Source organism: Melospiza melodia, chromosome 3 (genome assembly GCF_035770615.1).
Source record: "Melospiza melodia melodia isolate bMelMel2 chromosome 3, bMelMel2.pri, whole genome shotgun sequence".
In the NCBI taxonomy this organism is placed as follows: domain Eukaryota; kingdom Metazoa; phylum Chordata; class Aves; order Passeriformes; family Passerellidae; genus Melospiza; species Melospiza melodia.
The window spans coordinates 22,366,478-22,379,048 of NC_086196.1; the positions used below are offsets into that span (position 1 = coordinate 22,366,478).

Consider the following 12,571-nt stretch of genomic DNA (forward strand, 5'->3'; position numbering starts at 1 on the left):
CACATTCTGAAATTTCACATTCTGGTGACTTTGAAAGTACACTGAATTAAAAACCTGTGGGTATGCTTTGTATATCAGTAATATTTTTATTCGTTACATACTATGTTTTTGCTGAAGATGATTGTTGTTCTGCCATAGTTATAGAAAATGTAGTTGTAATGGTATCCTTTGGATGGAGAAGCCTTTTCTTTAAATTGCTTAAGGAAGAATATTAAGAAAGAAGAAATAATACTCTAGTTGATAATTTAGCACTACATGGAGTCAAATATTGAAAAATAAAGGTTAAGTCTAGTGAGCTTTGTTTACCTGAGGAACTCTTTCTCTGTTAGCTAGTGACTCTCATCACATCTACATGTTGTGTGATGTGGAAGAACACCTTAGGCTGAATGTAAATGTATGAAAAGAATGATTGCAAATGAACAATCAAATTATTTTCTGATTTGCTGGAGAAAAGGAGTATTAGTGATCCTGTGACCAAATCAGAGGATGCATTTGAAAAGGAGAGTGAGATCTATGTGAAAATTGTGATTCCTTTTCCTCAGAAAGAGTGGCTGGAAGTTGAACTTCTTAGATAGGCATGGTTACTAATATGGGTGTTCTGATGGGCTTGTTCAGAGGCCAAGAGTATGAATTGTGCAGCTTTGCCTGCTTGGAGATAGAACTATACTCTTCCTTGCTCATATGGAAAATGAGCATTTGATACTGCAGTGCTGCCGCTGCATTTTCCAGGTGTCTGGTTTGACCCAGGCATGAAAGGCTGTGGAAACTCAGCACGTGTGGGAATTAAAGTGACAATCCTCCTAAACTGAAGCACTCTTGTATCTCTGTTCCCCTACACCTTCTCTGGAGGTCTCAGATGGACACAGCTAAGTGCTAATCTAAACACTCCTCTTAGTTCTTTGGCTGCTGATTAGAACTGTGGGGAGATTAGTTTGTCTATTCTTGTGGTCTGATAGGATGATTTATCTGTTGGTTTGTTTTTTTTTTTTTTTTTTTTTTTAATACCATTAAAATTCAGAGCAGAGAATAATAATTGGGTTAACTTAGGGTGATCTTCAAGGTTAAGAAGTGTCTACTCACCTGCATTATCAAGTGTTACAAGCTGATCACAATAAGTGAGCTCAGAGGACACGTGGTACTTAGTGTGGTGTTTGTTGTGGTCTGCAAGGCCATCTGTGACATTTCAGGGCTTTTTGTGACACAGGGGAGACATGTGTGACACAAGTGTAAGAAAAAGATTGATTGCAAAAATTATATTTAGCAATATTTACTGCCAAAACTTAAAACTTGAGAACTTGCAGGTTTTTCAGCTAACGTAGATTACCTTTTGAAATTTTCTGAAGTTTCTTTCCTCATAATAATCTATCCTGTCATGTGCTTTAATTTCTTGAGCAGTTAAACATTTTAATAGCTACCATTCTTGATTGCAGCAATAAAGGAATATCAGAGATGCTTACTGGAAAAAAAGTATTTGTTAGTCTGTATTTAATAACTTTCTAGAATAGATCTTTTGACAGTCTAATTTTATCTATTCTGTCTAAAGGTGGTTGTTTTAAGTGTCTTGAGTTGAGCCATGAGGTTTTACCTTTTTTTTCCCTTCTGAAATAAAAAGTTTTTGAGCCACTCAGTGGGAATGAGTCCATGCTTACACTGCATTTTTAACTTACTAATTGCATTTTCAATTCTGTAATTGTATTTACTCTTTGTATACATAAATACATAATAACTAATTAATTTTATGCATTTGAATTGCATAGGGTAAGTCAGACTTTAAATATCTCAATAGAATAGAAAATTTGTTGGAAACTGAGGATGGTTCCACTAGGCTGACTGTAGCTTCAGTATTAATCATGTATTTCAAAAGGAGTTAAGCCCAAAATGAAATTTGAAAATTTAAAACTCCATCTTAAGAAATGGAAACCAATTGTTATAGTTATGGGTTTGACAACTAAGTGCTAACAACCTGAGCACTCCAGTTAGTTCTTTGTCTGTTGATTAGGATTCCATGGTGATTAATGAGTGTGAGAATGCAATCACATCCATAGCTTTAATCAGTCCCGTGCTGGATGAGGAAGTCCAAAGATGCAGAAAGAAAGAACTTCTATATGTAATCTTAGTAGGGGTTTTGCCCATGCTGTAAGAAGCTGAATGGTAAAAAGTAAAGAAGCCTATCCTTTCACCCCTCTCCAAACTTCCAGGATCTTTAAATTATAGTAGTGATTTTTTAGTACCATGATGCAGGAGAATAATGTTGCTGATACCTGTGAAGGGTAGACAAGATGCATGGTGATACTCACATAGGCACTCTCTCTGATGTTCAGTATTTCATTTTTACACTTGTGAGCAAGATTTGTTTTTACATACCATGGTACCATGCATCTGGTTTTCTTTTTTCCAGATCTAGTATTTTAAATATTTAGCTTGGACATTTACAATTTTTTTGTGTGCTTTATTTTATTTTGTTGTGTATTCTGATAATTTAAAGCATGTATCCTAAAAAATATATAAATATGCATATTTTTCCTTCTGCCTTCCTGTGAAACAGATAAGTGAATGCTTATGTGTGCAGAAATAAAGAACCAGGGTGGGTATCCTTGTTGACAAAGGAGACCCCAAAAAGTAGAGACCTTTGGATCTCTACTCAGCACATAACTTCTCTGTGACCTTTCTGAGTGAGCAAAGATCACCACGTGCTGCATCTCCCTTTAGGGCTATCTCCAAGGGTACATTTGTAGCTCAGAGAAGAGATGGTGGTGTTATTGTCTGGCAGTGTGAGCAATCCTCCTACTACTGCCCCTGGGTTCACTGCTGCTGCTGCTGTCCCACCTTTTCTCTCCTCTACTATGCTGAGCTCAGTTTGTGTAAATAACATTTTCCACTTCTGTTTGGTGGTTTGGGGTTTTTTTGTTATGTTATTTTCCATTAGCACCTATGGATCTGTACTTGTGATGTATTCACATAAGGAAAGGTTGTTCCTAGCCTGCAAAGGTAGCTTATACTCTAACTGCAGGGATCATGTCCTGAAGGGCTGTTTTCTGAGAGTGTGTTGTGATTCAGATGATGATGTTTGAGTTTTGAAATGAATGGCAGGAGCCATTCATTTCATGTATATTCATAGAGTGTCTTAACACAATAGGTGTGGGTGAGCTTTGAAGTGTCTCAGTGAAAATAATTGGCAATGAGTATGGATAGACACCTGAACGTGTAGAAGGATTAGGGAGTTCCTGTGGCTCTTATTTGTATTCAGAATATGATCTCTAAATGGCCAGAGTACTTTCCTGAACTGACCATCAGTCTGGAGAGACCAAACATGTCAATTAAACAGGAACTTCCTAGGAGTAAAATGCCAGATATTTCCAAAAGGACTAAGTATTTCTTGGCTCCTGTTAGCTGTCCTCTGCTTTTATGCTTACACTGTGCATTACAGAAAACTGCTGTACATCAGAATTCTGGTTTTTCATTTTGTTTACATTTGGTTCAGTTGACTTTTGCCTCCTAAGGAAGCAAAAAATCACTAGGACTATATTAATTGTATTTTATAGATCTCTGAACTGAATTCTGCTGTTGCATTTTTGGCTGAAAGGTCTTACATCTAACAGGGTTTTCTGAAATAAACTACATCATGTTGTATCATATTAGAATCAAAAATAGTACATCATTACAGACATAACAAATAAAGCTTATAGGGAAGGAAATATCTCTGTTAGGCAATGTTTGTATCTTAAAAGAGGTCCAAAAACATAAATAATTTTTTGAACACACAAGTTCTTTTTAACTAGAGTCACTAATTATAGTGTTTTTTCCTGAAGAGTGATAATACTAATTACTTCAAAGACAGAGAAAAGAGAAGAAAGAAAAAAAAAAAGGCATCTTCTCTTTAGCTGTATTGGTGGTATTTGCATCTTCAGTTTCATGGTTCTTACCTCTGAAACTCATTCAGTGTTATGTCATGGAGACATAAAAGCTGTCGGTGCATGGAAGGAGTGACAAATTTGTAAGTGGACTAAAACAGTGTAGCACTGGGCACCCATTTCTGTTTCATGAAGCTGCACAGACCTGCATTACATAGCCCAGTACAAGTCTGTATCTGAGTGCACAGGACACCTGCTTGTCATTGGCAGCTGGGCCTCCAGCACCACTGTAAATATCAGGGAACAAATTTACACCAGCTACAGTGTTCAGGTGTGCTTTTGTTTTTTTCAGCTCTACCATAACCATGGAATACTCTCAAGTATATGTGAGTCTGTGTTCACTTTTCACTATGTGCAGCACAACACCCTGAGGGAGCAGTAGAGTTTATAGATCTGACTTGAAGGCCAAATAGATGAGGCTGAATTCATGTAAAATCCCATCTCTTGTTTCCAGGAAAAAACAAGCCATATTGATTAATAGCATTACTAAACTTGCAAGTATCTAAAGTTAACCTAAGTAATTTCATCATCCTCAAATCTGTAGTAGTAATCTGTGGGGTTTCTCCCCATCTAACATAAAGAAAATAGTACTTAAGTTATTCTGCTACTTTGGAAAAATAAACCGTTAGGTGGAAAGATGCTGGCAAAGAAAAACTAAGTGAACTAACTTTGCTGTGAAATTTCAGTAATCTTCCTTCTGGCCTTGGCTGCCAGACTGATGCTGAGGAAAAGCTTAAACATCCTCCCTCCCCTGTGCATATTATTTATTACATGCCTCTGGAACTTTTTTCTTCTGCTCTGTTATTCTCTTTCTTTGTGAGCTCTCACGAGAAGAAAGGGAATAGATTATAATAATATTGTAGCACCAGTGCTATTGTGTTTGCAGTAGCCTTAGTCCAAGATAATGATTTGATTAGCATGGCTTTTTCACTTACTGGAATTAAAGATACATGGATTTTCTTGGGATTCTGTGCTTTCAGGATGATTTTTGTTTTACCTTCTTTCTTCAGCTGTATCTCTTTGCAGAGAAGCTGGAGGTTAAAAGTAGGTACAGAGCTTTCACTAATAGCCAAGGGCAAAAAATTAGTGCAGTGAGTCATCACAGTAATTCCTGCAGATATTTGTGATATGCAATGCATTTCTTCAAAAGGGCCATTGTTCCTTAAATCACTGATGGTAGTTCTTCTAAATATTTTTCCTGCAATGTAGTTGCTGTGACTGAGGTTTGACATTTCCAATTTTGTTATTTGATTGGCCTCAAGGAGGCCTTGAAAAATTCAAACATGCAGAATATGAAATGCTTAACAAGAATATTAAAGATAAACCAGTAGTTCACGGTGCAGTGAAGAAGCAGACTAATTTAGTGGATTCTAGCAAATGGAAGAATTTTACTGGTGTTGAACTACATTTAAAAAAAATGTTTTATTGCTTAAATTAAATTATTGATACTGCTATGTTTTCTAAAATATGAATACTTTCCTCTCTTTCTTCTATGGCTTCTTTTGCTTCTTGCTCTATATAACACCCAAAAGTTCTGTGTGTTGGAAGTAGTCAAAACAGATAAGCAGAGCAATTCCCTTTGTTGGGGTGAGGAGGGGGATAAAATCTTGATCCTGCTGATAGTAGTGAAAATCTTGCTCTCAGCCTCAGGCCTTGAATCAAAAAAAGCACCCTTTGGTACAGCTGGGTTTAAGTTTTTTAACAGAAGCAATTATTGTAACTACTCAGGGGCATCTGTATCACACTTAGAATCCTACAGGTTGTTTAAAGGAGAGCAGAAAGGATCCTTTTCTGAGTAAATTCATACATTGCAAAAATGAAATAAAATCTTTTAGATACAGAGCTTTGTTTATTCCCCCCTCATCCATTTTACAGCAAAACTTGTGGTTCATATATTTGATCTTTGTATCAAGATCAAAAATCTTTACTGCTCTTAGTAAAAGGAAAAGATAAAATTGTTTTTAGTTTATAAAATAGAAGTAGTTTCACTTGTTGCTAGAACTTGTGTTCCATTAAACTTCTAGTGCTTCTAATTTTGTATTTCAAAAGGTATATATTTTAATGTGAAAATAATTTTTGCAACAAAGCGGTGCCTAGAGACAATGAGTAATATCCACACTAATTTCATCCCATGTGCTTCTAATCCATATTAATTTTTTAGCTGATGGACTTGTGATAGGCCTTTTTGTTTTGCATATGTGAGTGATTTTCACCTTATTTCTTTGCTTCAATAATTGCAAATGAGACTTCAGCTTTTAGATCTTGAATTTCAGTTTTGCAGATGATATTCATGCTGATGGTTTATTACAGCAGTGTGTCTTCTGTGTATCACAGACAATAGTAAATACAGCTTTGGCTCGAGGAAAGCTATTCTTTCTTTCTTTTTTTTTTTTCTCCGTAGAAATACTGCAGCACAGTCCAGCTTGATTCTGGAATAGACTACAGGAAACGAGTGCTTCCAGCTGCTGGAAAACTTTACTACCTGTAAGTTTATCTATGATATTGTATTAGCTTCCTTCTTCCTTCTTATTAGCCAATAATTTCCTATTCAGTGGGAAAAGAAAAATGTATAGTAGAATTAGCAGGGTGTGACTTTTCCTTTCTTTGCTTTCTGGTCCATTTTGTTCAGCAAACCGCCTTCCATTATGCCTTGATATTAACTTCATTAAACTACATTTTTGGTAACCACACTAGCATCATTTATAATGTGTGACTGAATAAAAACTAATTAGATTTTTTTGGGAGGTGTGGTATTTGGAGAACTGAAGTGACAGATGGTTAGAAAGTGATGAATATCCTCTTGTAAGAGACTGCACAATTCTCTTATAATAGAATAACATCCTTATTGTATTTAAGTAATTAAGTATTTATAGAAATCCAATGAGAAGGATTTATTTAATTTTCGGTGTTTCCAATGCTGTGGATTAAAAAACCCAACTCCCTTATGTTTTCACAGATTGTTTCTGTTAATCATGACAAAATTTCTTTAGCACTTTATATTTGCAAATAAATATATTTTAAAATATATTCACAGATGTGTTTCTGCTTGCAGCATAAATCTGCCTAATAGGAACATCCTCTTTAATACTTTGAAACCTTTGCAATGTAAACATTTTTCTGTCTTGTATTTTCTCTTGTAATATTATTTACTTAGTGACTACCTGAACAAAGCAGACTACAATCACTTAATATTAGATTTATAATAGTTGTATCTTTAAAATACTGATTTAAAAATCATGTTTCCAGAAAGGTGGGGTATTTTTATCACTGTGATGGGTGTTTGAAATCATGTATGTCCATGCTACTTTTTAATGAAGTTAGATGTTGTACCTGTTTGTCTGGAAGGAGGAATACTGCTTGGTAGAACTTTTCCTGCTTTTGAAAGGAAGTGACAGAATTTCAAATATGGAAAACAGGTCCAGTGCAAGTTCTGTATCCTTAAACTGTGGCTATATGAACTTGAGAAAATTAGCTCTTGTGCTGTATTTTTGCCTGGCTGCACTGGCTCAGTGCTTTGTCACACCTGCTCAGCAGAACTTTCTGAAGCCACCACTGATACCTTTGCTCATCATGGCCCTCCTGAGTGCTGCTGTCCCTGCCTGTGGTGCTGCTCCCTGGGCCTGCTGCACTCTGTGACCTTCTGGTGGGCACTGTGGAGAGCACCTGCCACATTGTTTTCCATACTCTGGAGAAAGGAAAGGATGTTTGTGGTTTCTAGCAGGTTATAGGCCAAACATGGTGCCTGTGGCATCAGCTCTCAGAGGAGAAGCAATATAAGCAAATTCCAGGAGTAGTACCCAGCCAAAATATCTCATTGTGTTCTGTGGTAAAACTTCTGATCAAGTGAATGGCAGAGATGGGCAATAATTCTGTCTTATGTTCTCTTACTGGATAGATGTTGGTTGCCTTAAGAACCCGATGTGTAAATCATTAAAGCAGTGGGGTGAAAAATTATTAAAAAAAACCCATAGCTGCCAATGGATTTAGGTACTTATTTCTTTATCCTTTCTTCTTCTGAGGGAATCTTATTAATTCTTCTATTCAAACTGGTTCATTGGAGCTTTAACCCTGTAGAAATAGCTTAGTATGTGGGGATTCCTTTTGTTTGGTTTGTTTTAAAACTAGGTACTGCATACAGTATTTTGCTACAGATTCTAAAATTTAATTAGCAGTCTTGTCTCCCAAAGAAAATGTTCTTGTTCAACATATATATGTTCTTCAATTAATGGCTGTAGTATTATTGTCAGATTTTTTTAAAGAGTCCTCTTAATGCTTCATATGTTGTGTAGTCCTGTCTTCATTTAAAACATGTAACTGAGGGTTACTTAAAACTGTTTCATACTCCTCTGAGAGCAGTCAGTGTAACACCATTACAAGATGCCTGATCAAAGCAACTTCATCGATCTCAGTCTCAGGTGTCTATTTTCAAAACAAACTTTCTTGGCAATTAGGTACAAATATTCACCTGTTTCTTCTGGTAGCCTTTCAGTTGAAATTTCTGTTACTCATATGTATGCACATGCACATACTCTCTGAGACAGATACAGATATATAAATATATTTATACACACATGCACACACTCTTTACCCCCTTTTATGGCCTTTTTTTTTTTTTCTGGTGTTGTCTGTTCTTTATTGTTTTGTTAGAGGAATGCATCCCACCAATATCAATGTTGAGAGAAGCTTCTAGAATTTTATGTAACCTCCTAGTCAGAAGAGGTTTTTCATGTCTTCAAAATGGCACTTGTATAAGTTCGTGGGTTTTTAATTTTTTTCCCAAATTCTTTGTATCTACAAGGTTTGTCATCACTAAGCTTTAGCTAAAAGAAGTTACTTCAGTTCTGATCTTAACATTTTTAAGGTGCTTAAGGCCTAATGAGCAGGAGAGTATGTGTTTAACAAACTGATATCATTTGTCAGTTAAGAGGATGTCTAGAATTGTGTAAAGCAGTGTGACTTCAGTGCATCAAGATCTGTAAGATTTCACACCAAAAGTTTACACCAACTTCAGTGAAGCATTATATATCCTAGTTCTAGTTTGTTATCTACTGTAATAGTAATTTACTATTCTCAGGTAGAAATCTTATCTATCTCTCTATCTATCTATCAATTCATCTTTAAGAATAAAACATGGAAAGATTGGCTCTCTACCCTATTCAGTGATTAAAAAAAAAAGTTTTCTGATTGGACTGATTTTTTAATTCTTGTGGCCCAGAAGATGAATGCAAACTTTACTTCAGCTATCAGCACAGATATTTTGCATTTTACCATCTGTGGTTGATCTTTTACCAAGCAGTATTAGGAACAGAGGTTGGGAAACTGCTAAAACTGCTAATAAACAGATGATAGTGGTATTTTTAATTTCACAGTTTAATTTTGCAAATTGTTTGGTCAATATAATCGGTTGACTTGACGCAGCAACCTCCCCCCCCCCCAAAAAAAAAAAAGAAAAATCTGTTTCAACATTTAATTTCACAAAGTCCCCTCTCAGAAATTTCAAAGGATACTTCTTTAGGTGCTTGACTGCCTTGCCTTGCCTTGTCTATTTGCTCTTATTTTGCATGCAAGATAGAGCCAGAAGCCTTTTTACTCATTGTGTACACATAGTGTTAATGGGTCTGCTCTGCCTGCATTGCCTCATTACTGGAAACAGCTCAAAACACAGAAGTCTTTCAGTGTATGCAAATAAGGCAGAATCATCTACCTGAGAGTTAATATTCTCTACTTTTAAGTGTATTCTAAATGTAATGTTTGTATTTAGAGCATAACATCCTGTTCTCTTTTTTTATGGGCAAAAAGCTAAGCAGGCTCAGGCAGCTGTTTGATGTTGGCTTCAAGTGTTATTAATTTCATATTCTATTATTCTTTTCACTGTAGCACAAGTGAAGCTGATGTGGAGGCTGTCATGGATAAGTTGTTTGATGAGCTGGCTCAGAAACAAAATGATTGTACGTAAGTTAATTTCTCTTGAAAGAGAATACATTTAGAACACAATGCCCAATCTCCACTGACCAATTAATAAGTTCCATTGCTGTATATGGGTTGATGCCACACTCAAGTGGCAGTCATTGTATCAGCATTTTGTCTAATTTATGTGTTGAATCATGTGCTATTATTCATGAAGCTATGCATTTCCTATCTGTAAGAGATGAATTTTATAGTAATTATCCAGAGAAGATTGAGTCTTTGTTCATGTTCCCATAGTAACTAGACCAAGGATTCTAAAAGTGCAAGGCAGAGAGCTGGGGCTGAATAAAGCATGTGGAACCATTGCAGACTTCACGTTTGAAGAGCTGTGCGACAGAGTGAGTACCCAGTCCAATCTAGATCGGTTAATGCTCAGGCTTTTCACAGTTAAAAAAAATTCAAACCACACAAACTTGCTATTTTCCCAAGATGCACTGAATTAAAAAGGCTTTAAAAAAACTTGATTAACAGAAATATTTTTAATTTAACAGGAAAACCTCCTTTCTTCAAATGAACCATACTAATTTTCTTTTTAATGATATAGTAAATTCAGTCTTGGGTGTATCACAGATTATCTTCAAAAATCCTACTGCAGTATATGCCTGGCCTAACATCACTGCTGGTATATGAGTGCTGGTAACATCTCAATATGTAAATAGCAATCAAATGGTGTTTTTATAATCTGGGGTTTCAGTTTGATACTCAAGCAAAGGAGTGGTGATCCTGGCACCACTAGAGTAACACACTGTTCCATGCTTTGGTTTCAGCTGCGAGTATAAAGAATGTTTAATCCCAGGCCTTCTCAAAATATTCCAGATTTTGCTAAATACTGGCACATTCTCAGCCTAAACATGTGAGATGTGAATCTTGAAAAGTTCTCCTTGTATTTGACCTCCAGTGGGTTGGAAGACAATTCCCCAGGAGTTGCACTGCACTTCAGTGATCTCTTTACTGATGTCTGCAGTTGCTGTTAAATGATCACAACACTAAACTGGCCAATAGCACTTTTGATTCAGGATGGTGACCAGTCTTTTGGTGATAACATTTTGCTTTCACTTCCTTGCAGCTATGGAGTTGATAACTATTTGGATAGAAATTTCACTGGTTGCGTTTCAGACTGCAGGTTTTAGACCTGGAGTTGGTTTTTTGTTTCAGACAAAACAAGTAAGCCATTTGTAAGAGTGGAAGTGTGTCATGAGTAGAATAGCTTGCTTTTCACTTAAGGTTTTGAGACTTTTTCTGCTTTGTGCCCCTTAAAGCATGGGGAAGCTATGCTGTCAGTGAATACTAGTACAATTTTTAGTCCAGGAAATGCCTTATGTACTTAAATGGGATAATAAGTTGCTTCTAGGTAGAAGTGCTTTGATTAGCTCACATGTCAGTGGTCTGAAGGTTCTCATCCTGTTCAAGAATTATTTGAGGTTCAGATCATTCTTACATGGATTGCCCAGGACTTAGGAAATCTTGCTGTCTCAAATCAGATGCCTTCTGCAGATGTGTTATGGTAGTCTCTTACAGCAAAATCACATACTTAAAACTAAAGCAACATGGCTGATAGTAAATGGTTTTCTTTTGACAGCTTCCTCAGTTATCACTGATTTTTCTCTTCAGATCACTGATGCATCTTCATAAATATTACATCAATATGTTGGTAAGGGGTATGAGTGTGCTGCCTACATAGGCAAAAAAATATTGTCATTGAACTTCAGAATTGTCTATTAAATTTAGATGAATGGTCAGAGTTGCCTCCACTGTGATTTTTTTTTCCATTACTGTAAACTTTTGCAATGACTTATAGCAATGGTAGAAAATTTCACTCAGTATATGCTGCGTTTAAGACCTTGCCTGCCCCATTGCTCTGTTTGCCTGACCTGCTGCCTTTAAAATCTGCTAAAAAGAAAACTTCAAAAAAGGAAAAATGCAGCTGTCAACCCTTGAAACCCTCTTCTTTTTTTTTCATGAATTCTTTTAAATTTTGATGGAAAAACTTAAAGCATGCAGTATCTTTTTTAAACAGTCAGAGAGGGAAATTGCTCCCACTCATGTCACAGAAGACACAGGGAAGATCCAGAAGAGTGCACTGGTGGTTTATAGCAAAAAATTACCCCAAATTAGGAGACATTCAACATGACAGGAAGTATAAAGTTTTTTATATATATTCCAGTAAGATTGCTAATAGGAGTGATTTGTGGAGGGATAAAGCAGAAATCTTTAAGGGACATAGCAACAAGATATTTGCTACTTCTTGTGAAGCCAAATGGTAGACAAGTTGACAGGCATCATAAGTGCTACTATTAAAAGAAGGAAAGTAGAAAGTGAAGAAGATGTAATGAAAAGCAAGATTGACAAAAGAAAATACTGGAGGGGAATTTTTTGGATTTGCATGGAGCAGATCTGCAGATTTCTTATTGCAGGACATGGGGACAAAATCCCATGAGAAAGCAGATTGTACAAAGGGATATGGGGCAGGAAATCTTCCTTGCTGGAGCCTGTTGCAGCCAGGATGAAGCTTAATTGACAGCTTAAGCAAAACCTGCAGGTAGATAAATGAAATCTAAACTTGGTGTTGTAGGAGCTCATTAAACTTGTACCAGAATTGAAAACAAGATTTGCAGTCGGTTTTGTAACAGTTTTAAGATGTGGTGACAAGCATGATAAATGGGAAATTCTCATTAATGGGGGAAAATGAGAGA

At 36.2% G+C, this 12,571-nt stretch overlaps 1 protein-coding gene across 3 annotated transcripts in view; it reads left to right on the forward strand.

The window, feature by feature from the left end:
* The window catches only part of AFG1L (AFG1 like ATPase), a 61,508-nt gene that overhangs the window by 32,956 nt on the left and 15,981 nt on the right, over positions 1-12,571 (forward strand). For all 3 annotated transcript variants that reach the window (XM_063150973.1, XM_063150974.1, XM_063150975.1), the window contains 3 exons: positions 6,313-6,395; positions 9,789-9,859; positions 10,116-10,216. In XM_063150973.1, coding sequence (XP_063007043.1) covers positions 6,313-6,395; positions 9,789-9,859; positions 10,116-10,216 — 255 coding nt within the window. The remainder of the gene's footprint in view (positions 1-6,312; positions 6,396-9,788; positions 9,860-10,115; positions 10,217-12,571) is intronic.